Consider the following 17,054-nt stretch of genomic DNA (forward strand, 5'->3'; position numbering starts at 1 on the left):
TCATCACACTGGGTGGATTTTGTGCGCGCACACAAAATCACTCAGTCGGCAGGATCACCCCGACACACACATGCATGCATTAGTTAACGGGCAGCTACACACAAATGTACATTGGTTCTCGTCCTTCCATATTCAGGAAGTCGACACCTAAACTGTACTTGGCATACCAAGAAATGACACCCATCTGTAATGCATATAATCTTTACAGTGCTTCAGTGAAAACTGCATTCAGTATTCACATGCCTGACACCAGGCCAGTTCCCCTTCTGCCCTAAGATCAGCAGATACAGGATTTCCAGTAAATCCTGCACAAACCTTCACAGGAAGTTACTTTTGTCATTTGTCTACGCCTGTGAGAAATCGTAACCTCTTAAACCCCTCTGCTTTTTACTCTTCCTCCCACCTCCCTCACCTGCCATCTCTAATTTGTAATCTTACCCATATTCCCCTTCAATCCCTCTTTACGGTTGTGTTCACTCCCCCCTATCATCTCCTTTCCCATCGTGACTCCGCTTCTCCTCTCTTGCCCTCAATATTTTAACATTTAACATTCCAGGAGTTTGGCAGGTACTGTGAGGCAGCTTAAATGAGCTTAAATTCACATCAATTGATTAACTGACCATTTAATTTAGTGATTGACACAGCAATCTACCAATGGCTGCTCGGCAACGGGGCCGTGCCTATAGTCCCCGGGTCCTATATTCCCCGGGTCCTATGTTCCCCGATCGGGGAACATAGGACCCTTTCGAAAAAAAAGGGTCCCATATTCCCCGTTTTCCCCTAAAAAGGTCCTATAATCCCCGTTGCAATAGACACCGGGGAACATAGGACCCTCTTTTGGAAAAAGGGTCCTATATTCCCCGCTGTTTCCAGGGGAACATAGGACCTTTTTCCAAATAAAGGGTCCTATATTCCCCGCTATTGCCAATCGAGGAACAAACCGGGGAACTTAGAACCCTTTTTGCAAATTAATTTCCTTAACGGGTCCAAAATAATAAAAACTGGGGTCAAGGCTGAGATGTAGGCTACGACAATCTATTCCTCCGCTGATTAAATTAGGCCGTATTACCATTGTTGGCTGTTGTATATCGCAGGCCACCTTGAGTGTGTATCCAAATTCGGCCTATAGAGGAGGCTGTAATTTGCTTTATTGTTATTTCTTACCAATATTTAATGCAGTAGGCCTAGTTAGTTGGCTCTCCGGCTCAGCATGGACAGTCGGCAACCAACGCAAGTTTGTCTTGCAGTAGGCCCGCCTACCAGTATAACCTAGCCATTTCCACCTTCGCTCAAAGTTCAATTTGCACAGCACTGGACACTTCAGCCACCTTCTTGTTACTTTGCAGTTCGTTTTCCATATTAAATCACTTGGCAGACTTTCTTTCAAAAAGACTTTAATGATGAACTTTTTAGGCAGAGAACTTAGACCAGGACTTGAAATTTAGGACCAGCACAAAGTATCCATCAACGGGGGCCGCCTACCTTACACAATAGGCTAATTGCCCAATAATAATAATATGTGCTTCTCAAAAAACTAAAGGCTTGTGGAGGTGCTAAACCAAAAACATGAATCAAAGACGAACATCAAAGGATGTAAGGTAACACTCACCAAATGGTAAGAAAATAACAGAGGCAGTCCTCTATTTCACCATTTTATTGTCTGGCATCAGTCATTAAGGTTTCTGAAGAAGACCACCCGGCCAAGTTAATGACTGATGCCAAACAATGAAATGGTAAAATAGAGAATTGTGTCTTTTTTTTTCATTTGATGAGTGTTACCTTACATCCTTTGATGTTCTTCTTTAATAATAATAATAATAATAGTAATAGTAATAATACCAATAATAATAATAATACATAATAATAATAACAGCCTAATAATGATAATAATAATAATAGCCTAATTATAAAAGAGGCCTAATAACAAATAACAATTACAGGCACAATACTATCAATAGTAATGCTGATAATAGGCTATTAATAACAAAATGCTTCTAGTAAAAGCTTGGCTGAAAAAGGGTTGGTCTATGGCAGAAGCCCCCCAGAAAAGGCATGGTCTAAAACAAAAATCTCCAAGGCCTAACTAGCCTAACGTTAAGGCTTTTTTCTTCTTCAAAAAATCAAAATGAGTAGTCCTAGTCCATTAGGCTACTCAACAAAGAGGGGCTAAAACCCTGGATTTGACATTGCCGACGCTGCAGGACCCTTTGCGCATTATAGATCCTTCTGATTGGGACTGTTGGCTCCCTCGCAACTTCTGCAATCACCCCCTGTCGGAATTCTGCACGGTGCACCATTTCTCCGTCAGGGGGATGCACGTGTTCCCCAACATCGTGCACAATAATGTTAGCATCCACGTCCTCCACTTCAAATCTATTTGTGATCAGTGGCACTCTACAGTTCCACCTCCAGCACCTCCATCTAATGGTGTCTTGATTGGTGCGGTGCTTCTGATATCTGAAGTTCTCATGTACCAACACTTTGCCCCCTCGATCACCATCCATAACTATCGCCATTGTTTGTCTTCTTGTAGGCTAGTAAGCACATGACAGTGAGTCCACGAGTTATCACCGATAACAACCGATTGTTGCAAATTGTTGCAAGTTGGCGGGCGGTTTAGACATTGGTGAATTTTGATCATGTGGTTTAGAACGCCAGGAAACTTGCGTGCAGATGACCACACATCCACGACAAGTCTTAAATATTTCCAAACTCGAAATCATGTGTGCATTTGGCTATTTATAAATTATTTTTCGAGCAATATGTGTTTTGTGATTCAGCTTTAGCGTTGTTGATTAGCCTTTCATTCATATTTTGTCAAAAAGGCGTATTCATTAGCCTAGGCCCATGTCCCGTTATTTCTGTAGCATACAGCATCTTAGAATCTTAAGAGACCAGGCAGATATTGTTATTATTTTATTGTTATTACCATGCCTTATTAGCCTACTTTATAATTATAAATATTTCAATTATCCGATTTTTAGCATTTCTAATATAAGGCTATATTGTTATTATTATCCTTATTATTATTATTATTATCATCATCATCATCATCATCATCATCATTATTATTACGCTATTATTATTATCATTATTATTGTTCTGATCCGTTATTCCCACCTATATGCTTATTTAGGTGTCATTGATTATAAATGATCAGGCACACCGTTATTACACAATGCCTAACGTGGCTTGCTTTATTCCACCGTATTGCAAGACTGCCCGAACAATATTCCTCGCGCTTCTCCCACGTCAACAGGTGACGTCACATACATACGGGTGCCCTTACATGCAGAACCGGTACATGACAATTATTATTATTATGTTATTATTATTATCATTACAATTATGATGCTTAAAGGGCCTTACTGAGCAGATGGTTTCTATCTAATATCTGTCAGATGCTTTTCCCAATAAGCTGGTGTGGTTATAATGGGAACGACGGCTTTCTAGGGAACATAGAAGAAGTGGGTCGGAATTGGCCTCTTGTCGGTATCAGCCAGCTTTTGCAGGAGTCTATCCCTGGTACAATGCACTAGACCTCTGGGAGATGGACTGCTGAGGACGGAACACAACACCTATCCTCAGCTCCCAGCACTTCTCGCACAATGTGCTACTCATACGCTGAGTTGGCGGCACCCGGGATCGAACTCACGACCTTGCGATCCATAGGCGAGAGCTCTACCGACTGAGCTATGCCCGGGTACAGTTGCTCAAGGAACATAGGCTTACTATATTACATTCAGACACAGACGAGCCAGCTCACCTACTCGGCGAGGCGCATTTTCCTCGGTAAGTGACACATTTCGCGCATAAATATCAGAGAACTACCGCGGTGGGTTATGCGCCCAAATGTAAGCTATAGCCTAATAAATTGAAATTGGTGTAGTGTCTAAAGTTTCCACATACTTTAGCCAACCTGGACTTTGTGAATTCGTTTTTGTGATATAAAAATAGAAATCGTATGATTCATTGTCTTCTTAATAATCTGCCCTAAATAATGCATTATTGAAAATGCACTTTTTGCGCCAAACAGCGTCAAACCTGCTGACCGGGGAACATAGGACCTTTCTTTATAAAAAGGGTCCTATGTTCCCCGGGTGCCCTAGGGGAACATAGGACCCTTTTTATAAAGAAAGGTCCTATGTTCCCCTGCACATACAAAACGGGGAACATAGGACCCTTTTGGGGAAAAGTGGGGAATATAGGGCCCTCTGTATACAAAAAGGTCCGATATTCCCCGGTCTCATACAAAGCGGGAAACATAGGACCCGGGGACTATAGGACCCGGGGAACATAGGGAGGACCCCTCGGCAACCATTTTCTCAATATTGAGCCCCAAAACCCCGCTAACAAGGAGCAGCTTGGATGCAATGTACAATATTATGGTTAAGCTTGATTAGTAAAAAAAACAAGCTAAAAGAAAGAGGAATGGTTACAGAAAGGTATTGTTGGGGTGTCCGGGTAGCGTAGCGGTCTATTCCATTGTCTACCAACACAAGGATCGCCGGTTTGAATCCTCGGGTTACCTCCGGCTTGGTCGGGCGTCCCTACAGAAGACACAATTGGCCGTGTCTGCGGATGGGAAGCTGGATGTGGGTATGTGTCCTGTTCGCTGTACTAGCGCCTCCTCTGGTCGGTCAGGGTGCCTGTTCGGGGGGAGGGGGAACTGGGGGGGGGGATAGTGTGATCCTCCCACGCGCTACATCCCCCTGGCGAAACTCCTCACTGTCAGGTGAAAAGAAGCGGCTGGTGACTCCACATGTATCGGAGGAGGCATGTCGTAGTCTGCAGCCCTCTCTGGATCGGCAGAGGGGTTGGAACAGTGACGGGATGGCTCGGAAAATAGGGTAGGCCAAGTACAATTGGGGAGAAAAAGAGGGGAAAATCCAATTAAAAAAAAAAGGTATTGTTGGCAATGCTGTGAAACAGATTTAGGTTAGCTTGAGTGAATGGAGGACTAAGTATTTTTAATTCCTTTGCATAGACTCAAATCTGACTTTAAGAAGTACTTCCTCCAGTAAACTTTATTTTCAACATAACACAGAAATAATCAACAAAAAGCCTGACATCCATTCAAAGATAAGTAAACTACAGTTAGCTTGTCCACTGACCACGTTGATGTTACGTTGCAGGTTTAAACTAACCCATTTTACAAGCACAACTTGTCTTGAATTGTTCTCAGGCATAGCAACAGCATCTTATGGGAGGCAGATTGGTTAGCACCAACTTTAAAAGTACAAGGGGTAAAACACAAACACTATGTAGAAATATCCATGTGTCTCAAGAAAAATACTGCAACACCAAATAAACCAAGTGGTTTCCCAACAAAGAACGACCAACAGTAATGGAAGTAAAACAGAGATAATGAGAAAGATACTGGAGAGGGGTTGGTTCAAGTTTTTCATAAGAAATGAGTTTGCAGGCTTACTCCTTTTCCCCAACCCCATCTTATTTTGTTTCCCCCCTAATCTTCCCCCATTTCCTCTCCTCCCCAGTTCAGCATTGCTGCAGGGAAACTATAAACAAACTCTTGTCAGTAAAAAACAGTTAGAAATCACAACCAGATGAAGCGGCACACTCTGCCATTAGGCTGCGCACAAGCACTTGCTCTCACACACAAACAGATGTACAATATTACAGCACAAACAGTGGTGGTATGCCTCACTGTCTAGACACACAAACAAACCAAAAGAAAAAGTTGGAAGGGACAGCATTGAAAGATGTGTTGAGAATGGAGCTGATTTTAATGAGAATTCCTTAGCTGGGGTTGAAAAGTCCAAAACTAATTTGGGGACAACTTAAAAGAACCTTGGGGGCAGATTGCAAGGTCTAAACCGAAAGTTAAATCCACAACTTTAATTTTTGTAAAATGATGAAAGCTGTCGGCATCCTGTAACCTCTGACCAATGGAAGCATAGAAGATTTTTGCCAAGGATTCCTGCTGTGACAGTATTGTCATGTGTGTTTTAAAAGCCTGACTTTGTCAAATTATTGTTAATGTCCAATTTACTAATATATCATAAAATAAATCATTTCTTTTGCCAAGTGATTCCTCTTGTTTTAGAACAAAATATTTCTGCATGACACTGAAATGACGCCATACTGCCTGCTTCCAAATTATGAAACTAGACCCCCCCCCCACACACACACACACACAGGCCAAATAGCTAAAATCACAGCCTTGTAAATAGCCAGTTATGTTTATGGTAAGACAGATATGATTTCTGAGTGTTGATATCAAAGGTCTAAGTTATATGTGTCCATTTTTGTGTCCGCCCGTGTTGATGCTTGAGTGATATGTGTATCTATTGCTCTATAGGTTTGAGCTTTGGTTTACGGATGTGCCTGATGTTGATGCCTGGCTCCAAGGGTTTGAATGGTGCCAGTGCTCCGTAGGGTTTAGGCAGGGGCAGTCCGTCGTCCTCGGGTATGTACGCTCTGGGACGGCACTTGGCTCTGCTGTCCTCTTCTTTAGCCAACTGACTCCTCTCCTACACACACACACACACACACACACACACACACACACACAAACACACGCACACACACAGATTCAGAGACAACAGATACATTGTAAATATGTGATGTACTGTTGTAAATGTATGAGATGGTTTCATTAAAATTTAATTCACTTTAATTCTAATTCCTGTTGAAAATTGCATTTTGTTTTCCCATATTTCCTCTGGATCCAGGTAAACCCGAGCTCAGCAGTGAGTGTACCCTGGCATAGCAGTTGAGACTGTTTGACCTTGGAATTACAAAGTGCATTTTTTTTAGTCAAGAGTTGTGTTATAAGTAAAGCTCCATTGACATGTTTTCAGTATGATTAAAATTTTATTGATAGAATATCTTTAAATGGGTTCGAGCCAGGAAAAGACTTATTTTATTTATTTTATATTTCCCCCCCCTTTTCTCCCCAATTGTATCCAGCCATTAGCCCACTCTTCCGAGCTGTTCCAGTCACTGCTCCACCCCCTCTGCTGATCCAGGGCGGGCTGCAGACTACCACATGTCTCCTCTGATACATGTGGAGTCACCAGCTGCTTCTTTTCACTTGACAGTCAGGAGTTTCACCAGGGGGACGTAGCACATGAGAGAATCACGCTATTCCCACTAGTCCCCCTCCCCCGTGAATAGGTACCCCGACCGACCAGAGGAGGCGCTAGTGCAGCGACCAGGCACATACCCACATCTGGCTTCCCACCTACCCACAGACATGACCGATTGTGTCTGCAGGGACGCCCAACCAAGTCGGAGGTAACACGGGGATTCGATCCGGCGATCCCTGTGTTGATAGGCAACAGAATAGCCCGCTACGCTACCTAGACATCCATGGAAAAGACTTATAAAAGGATTTCACTATTGCTACTTTATATAGTAAAATGCACAGGAAACTTTCATAATCAGTAGCTCAAAAAGTAGAAACAGACAGTATGTATAACCTTCTCATTCTAAGGTTGCAAAACTGTTGCATGGTATGTAACACTGAAGAGTTAAAATCTAATGCATTAGAAATGCATTAGAAATATATGGAACTCTATATATGGAAAAGACTGGAGTATTTCAACTAACTATATTTACAGTATTTGCAGCCAAGTGCTAGCCAGTGTAATGAAATATATACAGGACTTTTCATATACTACATACACTGACCTCACACAGACTACAGTAACCTGGCAATGTGTGTTTACATGCAGCCTAATAAACTGTGAAACAGGAACAACTGACTTCTATTTGACATGTACTGAACTGGTTTCCTGTCAACACTTAACATACTGCAGTAACTTAATGATATTTACAGGGAGCCCAGTAATCAATTAACATTACCAATGGTTTTGTTTGTACTTGCTGGACTTTGAGGTGCATTTATCAACCGCACTCTATAATGATTAAAATAAGAGGTCATTAAAAATAGATGCATACTAAATTAAATTAAATGAGAACACAAGACAGACAAAAAGTATAACAGATGGTAAAGCATGGCTCTGTAAAATCAACATCCCAGGCGGCTGTGATAGTGAGGATGGGTGAGGATAAGGGGCTTGAAATAAGATAAATGACAGAGATGGGCTTTGAGTTTTGTGATTGAAAATAGACTGTGTCAGAACTCAAGATGTGATCTGGTAAACTGCTGCAATGCACAGGAATCAGAGAGGCCTGTTCCTTCAGAGTTCTTATGCATCTGGCCCTGTTGCAGCATGGACGAGGACAGGTGTGCAAGGACTCACTGAATGAATAAAGAAACTACAGAAAACATGCCCCCCCCCTTTTTATTTAATTTATTTATCTTTTTTTTTGCATTTTGTGGCATCACATGGATATATATTTGTCGCAAGTATTTGAATTTTTGGATAGTTTGGCTAGGGGAGTGACTGTGGACAGCTTCAAGTCATTCCAGAGACGTTCAACAGTAAAGTCTGGTCTGAGGCTACAGAAGATCAGTCAAGAACCTTTTTTTTATTATTGCGCAGAATACATTCTAGAGTTGAATTTAGGCCAACTTTGTCTTTCATACTTTGAAGCACGTTAACTGTAGTAACCTTTTTTTCACTTACATAACATAGCTAAAATTTGGTCTTTCCCATCCATGGCTGACGCAGAGACTCTAATACACATAATGGTGTGTATTGACAGCTAATGATTGCTTATAACATGAAACAGGTAGGCTTGTACTGTCTCATAAATAATTTACTTGACTCACTGGAGACTAATACATGCATTTGTTTCATCCACACTTGATTGTTGTAATGTTCTGTTTTCAGCTCTGCCACATGCTGGTACTAAAAGTCTTCAGATGGTTCAGAATGCTGCAGCTAGAATCCTAACAAAAACTAGAATATTTGACCATATTCCAACAATTCTTGCCTCCCTTCAATGGCTTCCTATCCATGTTAGATCAGACTTCGAGGTGCTTCTGCTGACTTATAAAAGCCTAAATGGGCTTGCCCCATCATACCTGTCTGATCTCCTTAAACTGTACATTCCATCTCGAGCTCTTCACTCTCAAAATACAGGGTTCCTGTGTGTACCCAAAGTTAAAAAGAAGTCAGCTGGTGGCAGGGCCTTTTCCTATCGAGCCCCGTTCCTGTGGAATAACCTGCCTGCTGCCATCAGACAATCAGAGTCTTGAGTCCTTTATATCCAAACTTAAAACTCATCTTTTTGTGTTAACCTACAATTAGTTGCCTTTGAGTGCTTCACTACCTGTACTGCATGGCGGGTCAGTTTCTGTCTCAATTAATTTACTAAACACCGTTCTGCCAATGAGATTATAGAGTAAAGATTATTGCAAACTGTTCTTTTCTCTCTCTCTCTGAATGATGTCTTCTCTTTTTTCTTCTCCAGTGTATGTGAATGGTGTGATGTGAGTCTCCCTTGTGTGCACGTGCCGTTTATCCTTTTCCCAGGTCTCCAGGGTGATGGTGGTCACCACCTGGACACTGCTTGGCATCCTCCTCATCACATTCTTTATATATCTTATAAATCCATATAATTTTGTTATCCTGTTTCAATGTTATATCCTTCTCTCACTCAGATACGTGACTGATGTGTTGTTGTTTTTTTTTTTGTCTACATGGTGATGATGGTCACGTGGCTCAGGTCCTGGGCTGTTCTGGTGGCACCTGGACACTGATTGGCATCCTCCTCATCATATTCTTCATATATTTTATAATTCACACACCCCCTTTTTCTCCCCAGTTGTATCCAGCCAATTACCCCACTCTTCCAAGCCATCCCGGTCGGTGCTCCACCCGCTCTGGCGATCCGGGGAGGGCTGCAGACTACCACATAACTCCTCCGATACACGTGGAGTCACCAGCTGCTTCTTTTCACCTGACAGTGAGGAGATTTGCCAGGGGTCTGTAGCGTGTGGGAGGATCACACTATTCCCCTCCAGTTCCCCCTCCCCCCCAAACAGGTGCCCCAACCGACCAGAGGAGGTGCTAGTGCAGTGACCAGGACACATGCCCACAATCCAGCTTCCCATCCGCAGACATGGCCAATTGTGTCTGTAGGGAAGCCCAACCAAGCTGGAGGAAACGCGAGGATTCGAACCGGGATCCCTGTGTTTGTAGGTGACGGAACAGACCACTACGCTACCCAGACGCCCCATAATTCCATTATAATTATGTTATTCTCTTTCAACGCTGTATTCTGCAAATTATATAAACACAACATCCATTGCACGTCTGTCCATTTTGGGAGAGAGAGCCCTCCTCTGCTTCTCTCCCTGAGCTTTCTTCCTATTTTTCTCCCTGTTAAAGGTTTTTTTTTAGGGAGTTGTTCCTCATTCGACGCGAGGGTCTAAGAACAGGATGTTGTGTTGCTGTAAAGCCCCCTGAGGGTAATTTGTGATGTTAGGCTGTACAAATAAACTTGACTTGACTTAATATGCACATATTTGGTTCTATCATAATTCTCCCTGTCTGTGCCACAGAAAAGGCCAGAAAAGGACTGCTCAGTATCATGCTTCCACCACCATGTCTCACAGCAGGGATGGCATTGAGAGTGTAATGAGCTGACATAGTTTGTGCTAGATGTGGTATTTTGCATGGCCAAAGAAATTCGGTTTGCCTTTCATCAGAACAAAGAATATTGTGCCTCAGGCTCTGAGTCTTTCTGCTTTCAGTGAGAGCTCATAGTATAGTTTGGAATAAATTGTAGATTACTTGGTGAAGAGATAGTACACATTAACCTAAGCTAGTCAAGAATGACCAGTTGTTTAGTTTTGTACACATTTCTGTCTAAATGCTTTCAGGTTTTGGCTATGGCTAGTACACTCTTTCTACTTGGGTAGATAAGTATCAGTTGACAGGTCTTTGCCATTCTAAAAATTAGCTTAGCATGTAATGCACTTAAACGGTAGGAGGATGTTAGATTTGAACACCTGCTGTGGCTGAAAAAGTTAATTTTCTCCTTTTCAGTATAGAAATATTTGAGATACTTTATTGATCCCCGTGGGGAAATTTTGCTCTGCATTTAATTCATCCTAGCTGTGTAGCTAGGAGGAGTGGGCAGCTGCTGTGCAGGACCCAGGGACCAACACCAGTTTGTCTTGCCATGCCTTGGTCAGGGGCACAGACAGGAGTATTAACCCTAACATGCATGCATTTTTGATGGTGGGGGCACCTGGAGAAAACCCACTGCAGACACAGGCAGAACATGCAAACTCCACACAAGAAAGGACCTGGAATGACCCCTAAGGTTGGACAACCCCAGGGTTCGAACCCAGGACCTTCTTGCTGTGAGGTGACAGCGCTAACCACTGCACCACTGTGCCGTCTAATATTTTCTATATAGAAAACCACATTGTCCCAGTGCAGCCCCACTACCTCTCAGTAGTGCATATGCACTTCCCTGATTTTCTTCATGGCTCAGCAAGTATCCTTGTTTTGAGAGAAACATCAAAGTGATTATTATTTTCTAAAATATACACTGTTTATCCATTGGCATGGCATCATATCATAACACACTAACAAACAAACAACAGGGTGGGAGCAGAAAAGAAGGAACTGAGAGTATAATTTCATTGTATCTCTCAAATTTCAGTGTCTGTCTCAGAAAAAAATATGACAAAATCAGAAAAATATCTCTAATCTCTAGTGCATCTTTCATGTTTAATGTAAAAATATACCTTTTACATCTCAGGGATCCAACTCATGCTGTTATTTTGAGCAAGGCAAAGGCAAAATGAGCTTAATTTTTTTTCATTTCCAACCCCACAAGCAACCAACAACCAGGGTTAAAGTCCAGAGAATATTTGTAAGGTTTTATTTATTTGTTTGTTTATTTCTATTTTCCTGCACTACAACTCTTGGCCTATTTTTCAGTCAGGTTGGGTAAGTTATTAAGTTGCAGCCTGCATACAGAAGAAGCAGGGTGTCTTTTGGGCCAAGGGCTCAAAGCAGATACTGGGAGGGAGAATACAAATCAGCAACACAACAGGATGCAGACAATTGAATGGATTTCAGACACAACTGATCCAGCTGTGTGAGTTGTTGTGGGGACATGTGAGAGGAGAATGTGAGCATTCCTTGTGTATACAGCCAGACGGGCAGTTTGTCTAGCCCATCTCTTCCTCTCGTCCCTGAGGGCCTCAATTAATTCTTGTCTGATGTGTGTGTGTGTGTGTGTGTGTGTGTGTGTGTCACGCCCCGTCTGGATAGTTAAGTTATCTTTTGTTTCTCCCAGTGTTTTGTCTTGTACTTCCTGTTTTATTTTGATACTCACCTCTTGTCTTATTTCAGGTCCTTTACTTCCTGCCCTTATGTGTCTCCCTCCTGTGTGATTACCTGCCCTGCCCTAATGTATTGCACCTGTGTTTCATTGTCTCCCCTGCTCTAGAGTATATAGTCTTAGTGTTCCCTTCCTTCTGTGCCAGTTCGTCTTGTTCCTTGTGACAGTGTTCCAGCATTTTTCCCCTTGTGTAAGTTTCTTGAGCCCTATAGTTTCTTGACCTGTTTTTGCCTTTTTTGACCTTGCCTTTCGCCTGCCGATTTGGACACTGTTGCCTTGCTATCTGATCACCTGTGTACTGACCTCATTTTTATTAAAAGGACTGATTTTTGTGAACTGCAACTGAGTCTGCATTTTGAGTCCAAGCCTGTGGTTTAGTATTGACAGTATGTGTGTGTGTGTGAGAGAGAGAGAGAGAGAGAGAGAGAGAGAGAGAGAGAGAGAGAGAGAGAGAAAAGAACTCTCTGCTCTTTGTCTCACTTGCCCACACTGTCTGTTGTCCCAAAGCACCTTAATCAATTCTTGCCCATCGGTTGTGTTTGTGTGTGCGTGTTTGTAGTGCTGTGTGTCTGTTTGTACATGGGAGCTGTGTTTTACCCCCTCTGCTTCTTTTAAGTCACTCCATCTTCTCATCTCGTCCCTTAGTGGCTCTCCATCAATCCCTGACCAGGCTTCCTCCCTGTGTGTCTAAGCGTGTGCTCGAGTAACACCTTTTTATCGGTCTCCCTGTCCATTGGTCTACTTTGTGTGTGTGTGTGCATACGCATGTGTGCAGGTGTATGTTTACTTTCTCTGCTTTGTCCCTCTGCCTCCTCTTTTTGTCCCGGAGTACTTTCTTCCACTCCTCCTCTATCTCAGGGCAAGGGGACAGGCCCTGCTCCAGCCGACACTGGCAACTGTCCACCTGGAATAGACGGGGGGTGGGGTGGGTGAGCAGATTGACCTTCGATTTAGATGCATAGCCACTCAGTTTAATCCACACTCTCCCAGTTCAGTCCTCTGCATTTCACTTTGCTTAGTTACAATTCTGGACATTCCAAATACCTTAAATTTGGAGTTTGGATTCTGTCATTCCATCCTGTGGTGTTTTTCAATGTAATATTGTTTTTTTTGTGTATTTATTTGTATGTTTGTGTCTTCCTTTTTTCACTTGAATGTGAAATTTTTTTTTGGAAATCCTTTCTTTATGGATCTTACCTGTGCAACTCTTTTTAAATCATCTTTGGTTCTTTGTTTCATCAATGTGCAAATAAGATGGTTTTGTCAAAAATAAACGTGACATATTGCAACGCTAGTGTGTTTTTAGGATATTTCCTTAAATAGCATTCAGTTGCGAGTGACAAGAACAATGGGAAAGATTGATGGAATGGCATATGACAAAGAACATACAGCACATCCCATCTCTGGATTACAAGGTATGAGCTTGGAAGCAGTGGTAAACTTACAGTCAAGGTAAATTCATCCAAACTCATACCACAGCCAAACACGATGCAACCGAATGTAGGTACAGTCACTGTACATTAGGAATGGTCATCAAATGACACCTGGTGTTACTGGGAGCACATAAAAATTAACAGTGTTTTGTTGTCTTTATAATCCCTGTGTGATAGGCCATAAAGGTGCAGAAATCCTTTGACAGTCCCCGAAGCAATTCATTTTATTTTTATTCTTTAAATTTATTTCTGGTTTTTCCTTTTCTCCCAATTAAGTGGCCAATCACTCCCTATTTTAGTTCAAACACCCACCCTCGTACTGCATGCGTTCGCCAACTGCATCTCTCTGGCCAGCAGTCTCGGAGGAGACGCCTCGCCACTTTTGTGACAAGGCGAATCCGGGCCGAACCACTGCTTTTTCCGACACACACAGAGACGCATTCAGGTGACGAACACAAACCGACTCTGCCCCCCTCCCAAAGACAGCGTTGCCAATTATTGCTGCTTCATCGAGCCCGGCCATAGTCGGATCTGACGAGACTGGGGCGCGAAACCCGGTCCCCAGTGGGCAACTGCATCGACACAAAGCCGATGCTTAGACCGCTACACCACCGCAGACCCCTGCAATTCATTTTAAAGAGATAACCATAACATGAGTAAACAGAGCCAACTGACCAGAAAATGAAAAGGAGGCATTTTGCCATGAGGCAAAACAACCAACGACATCTCACTGAAAACCAACTGCAGACAGCTAACACTGACAAATGATGTTCATAGAATTTGATTATATTGGCTAGCCAAAGCTGAAGCTGAAGCCAGTGCACCTTTTTCTCTGTGCATGTGCAACTTTGCTAACACATTTTTTTTCTGCAGCAAGTATACTGCCAAACTGAGCTCACAGAGACTGAGACATCCGTCTGACCTGTTGTTCTTTCTCCCTCATCTCCTGCTTGAGACGCCAGGTAGTAGCCTGCATCATGGACAGCTCGACAGTAGTGGACATTATCTGTTCATCAATATCTCTTATACAATACTGGGATTCATTTATCTGGAGGCAGAGGACAAACACATACACACACACACACACACACACACACACACACACACACACACACACACACACACACACACACACACACACACACACACACACACACAAACAGTTGCAGTAACTAAGTTAGATGTGTATATATGGCCGTGGACATGCATGTTTCTTCTACACATATGTCCTAAAAACAGAGTTGCTTTCATGCACCATCATGTGATTTAATATTTTGCAATAGTTCTGAGAGGCTTTAAAGCGCTTGAGTGCACAGAATGTAAAATTAAACATTATTGTATAATTGATACACAGTTACAATGTTCAGTTTATTAAACCTTGCTGTACAGGCTGCACTAACCTGTGCATACTGAAAGGATTTGCTCTGTGTGTGTGTGTGTGTGTGTGTGTGTGTGTGTGTGTGTGTGTGTGTGTGTGTGTGTGTGTGTGTGTGTGTGTGTGTGTGTGTGTGTGTGTAAATGAGTGAGAAGTAGAAAAAAAGAGGAAGAGAGCGAGAAAGCAAGAGATGCATGTGGCAGAAATAGGAGAAATGACACGAAGGAGAAAGTCAAGTAGAAAGAGGGGGGCAAAAATGAAGTAAGACAGGAAGGAGAAGATAAAGGGAGGGAGTGAAAGAAAGAGGGACAAATGAAACAACGATGGCATAGGTAGTGCTTGGGGAACTCTTTAATGGCAGTGCTGCCTGCTTTACATGTTCCTTACATTGGGTCAAAATGCTCCCCGAACAGCATGCTAGTGTGTGTGTTTGTGCATGAGAGCAATAAAGCTAGAGAGAATAAGTTGGGTGTGAATGAACAGCAGAATAATTAACAAGAACAATCTTTTGTTTATGTGCAGTGAGCCTCTGTATGTGGCAGGTGTGTGTGTGTATGTGTGTGTGTAGTGTCTTCTCCTGGATCGCTACCTTGCGTGACAGAGAAGCTTGCGTGTACCAATGATCCCAAGAGCTATGCCGTCTGGAGTTTGGCTCCTGGTAGGGTCACCCAAGGCAGCTAGGTCAAGGGGGAGGATCCAGACGAAACACGATCCAACAAAGACCTCAATGGCGGAACTGGTGGGAGATGTCTTCAGATCACAATGGCAGTGAAGGCAGAAACAGAGAATGGTCCCTGATCGTCTTGGTTCTCCATACCATTGAACCCTGGCCACCCCCTGCCAAGGGCCGTGTGGTGGCTGCAGGCGCATCAGCCTCTCCACATAAAAAGCTGTCATGTGCAGGCATCCTTCCACAAGGATCAGCCCATAAACATCCAGGGTCAAAGCCCTGTGGCAATCAGGAAAAGGTGACAGGGGCAGGACAGTGAAATCTGGCAGCTCCCTTGCCACAACCTGGCACACAGGCAGCGGGTGCATGATCAGTTGCTAAGCCCTGGGACTGAGACAGAGGGGCTTCTTGGCTGCTGCACCCATGACTGGGCAGCCCTATTTAGGATCCGTTCTGATCACCCCAGTTGGGGAGGGGGGTTAGAAAAGGTGCCCTAAACATAGTCTCCCTCATACTTCCTTGTCTGGACCACCACATCCAGAGGGATCACCACCACGCGGTCAGAAACAGAAACTCGTATATTTTGGAGTCTGGAACATACGACCCCCTCATGGACAATCAATCCAGCAATGAACCTGAATGGCATACTATCATCGTTGCCCGCGTGCTGAGAAGATTCCAAATTGATATTGCTGCACTCTCTGAAACCCGACTGGCCAACCAAGGGCAGCTGAAAGAGGAGAAGGGTTACCCTTTTTTCTGGAAAGGAAAAGCAGGTGATGAGCCGAGGATCCATGGTGTGGTCTTTGCCATCAAAAACAGCCTCATCTGCCACCTTGCTGGGCTTCCTTTGGGCATCAATGAACACCTGATGACAACACGACTGGCGCGTGTAAATAACCAAATCATCACTCTCATCAGTGCATACGCTCCAACACTTGACTCACAAGATGACGTAAAGGAGACCTTCTATGCTGACCTGGACAATGTTCTCACGAAAGTCCCCAAAGAGGATAAACTAACCCTGCTTGGAGATTTCAATGCCAGAGTGGGATGAAATTCCAACTTATGGAGAAGCATTATTGATAAGGAAGGAGTTGGAAACACAGACGCCAATGGCATCCTGCTGTTAACAATATGCTGAGCATTACAACTATGACTTCCACTGTGCTACTGAAAACAAGGGCAGACTCAGAAAGGAGCGAGTTACCAGAAAGGCCCAAACCACATCCTCAACCACTTCTTTACACCCTTGCCGACATTGCCCCAAATTATGCAGCTCCAGGATCAGCCTCTACACCCACCCGAAGACCCACAAAGACCTAGAAGGAGGACA

At 43.3% G+C, this 17,054-nt stretch overlaps 1 protein-coding gene across 1 annotated transcript in view; it reads right to left on the reverse strand.

Annotated features, from left to right (window-relative positions):
- Positions 1-6,308: 6,308 nt before the first annotated feature.
- ccdc146 (coiled-coil domain containing 146) overlaps positions 6,309-17,054 on the reverse strand; it is a 107,103-nt gene continuing 96,357 nt past the window's right edge. The window contains exons 23-25 of the mRNA XM_056276674.1: positions 14,596-14,721; positions 13,028-13,144; positions 6,309-6,494 (exon numbers count right to left, since the gene is read on the reverse strand). Coding sequence (XP_056132649.1) covers positions 6,309-6,494; positions 13,028-13,144; positions 14,596-14,721 — 429 coding nt within the window. The remainder of the gene's footprint in view (positions 6,495-13,027; positions 13,145-14,595; positions 14,722-17,054) is intronic.

The sequence above is a fragment of the Lampris incognitus genome, chromosome 3 (assembly GCF_029633865.1).
Source record: "Lampris incognitus isolate fLamInc1 chromosome 3, fLamInc1.hap2, whole genome shotgun sequence".
NCBI classification, from domain to species: Eukaryota; Metazoa; Chordata; class Actinopteri; order Lampriformes; family Lampridae; genus Lampris; species Lampris incognitus.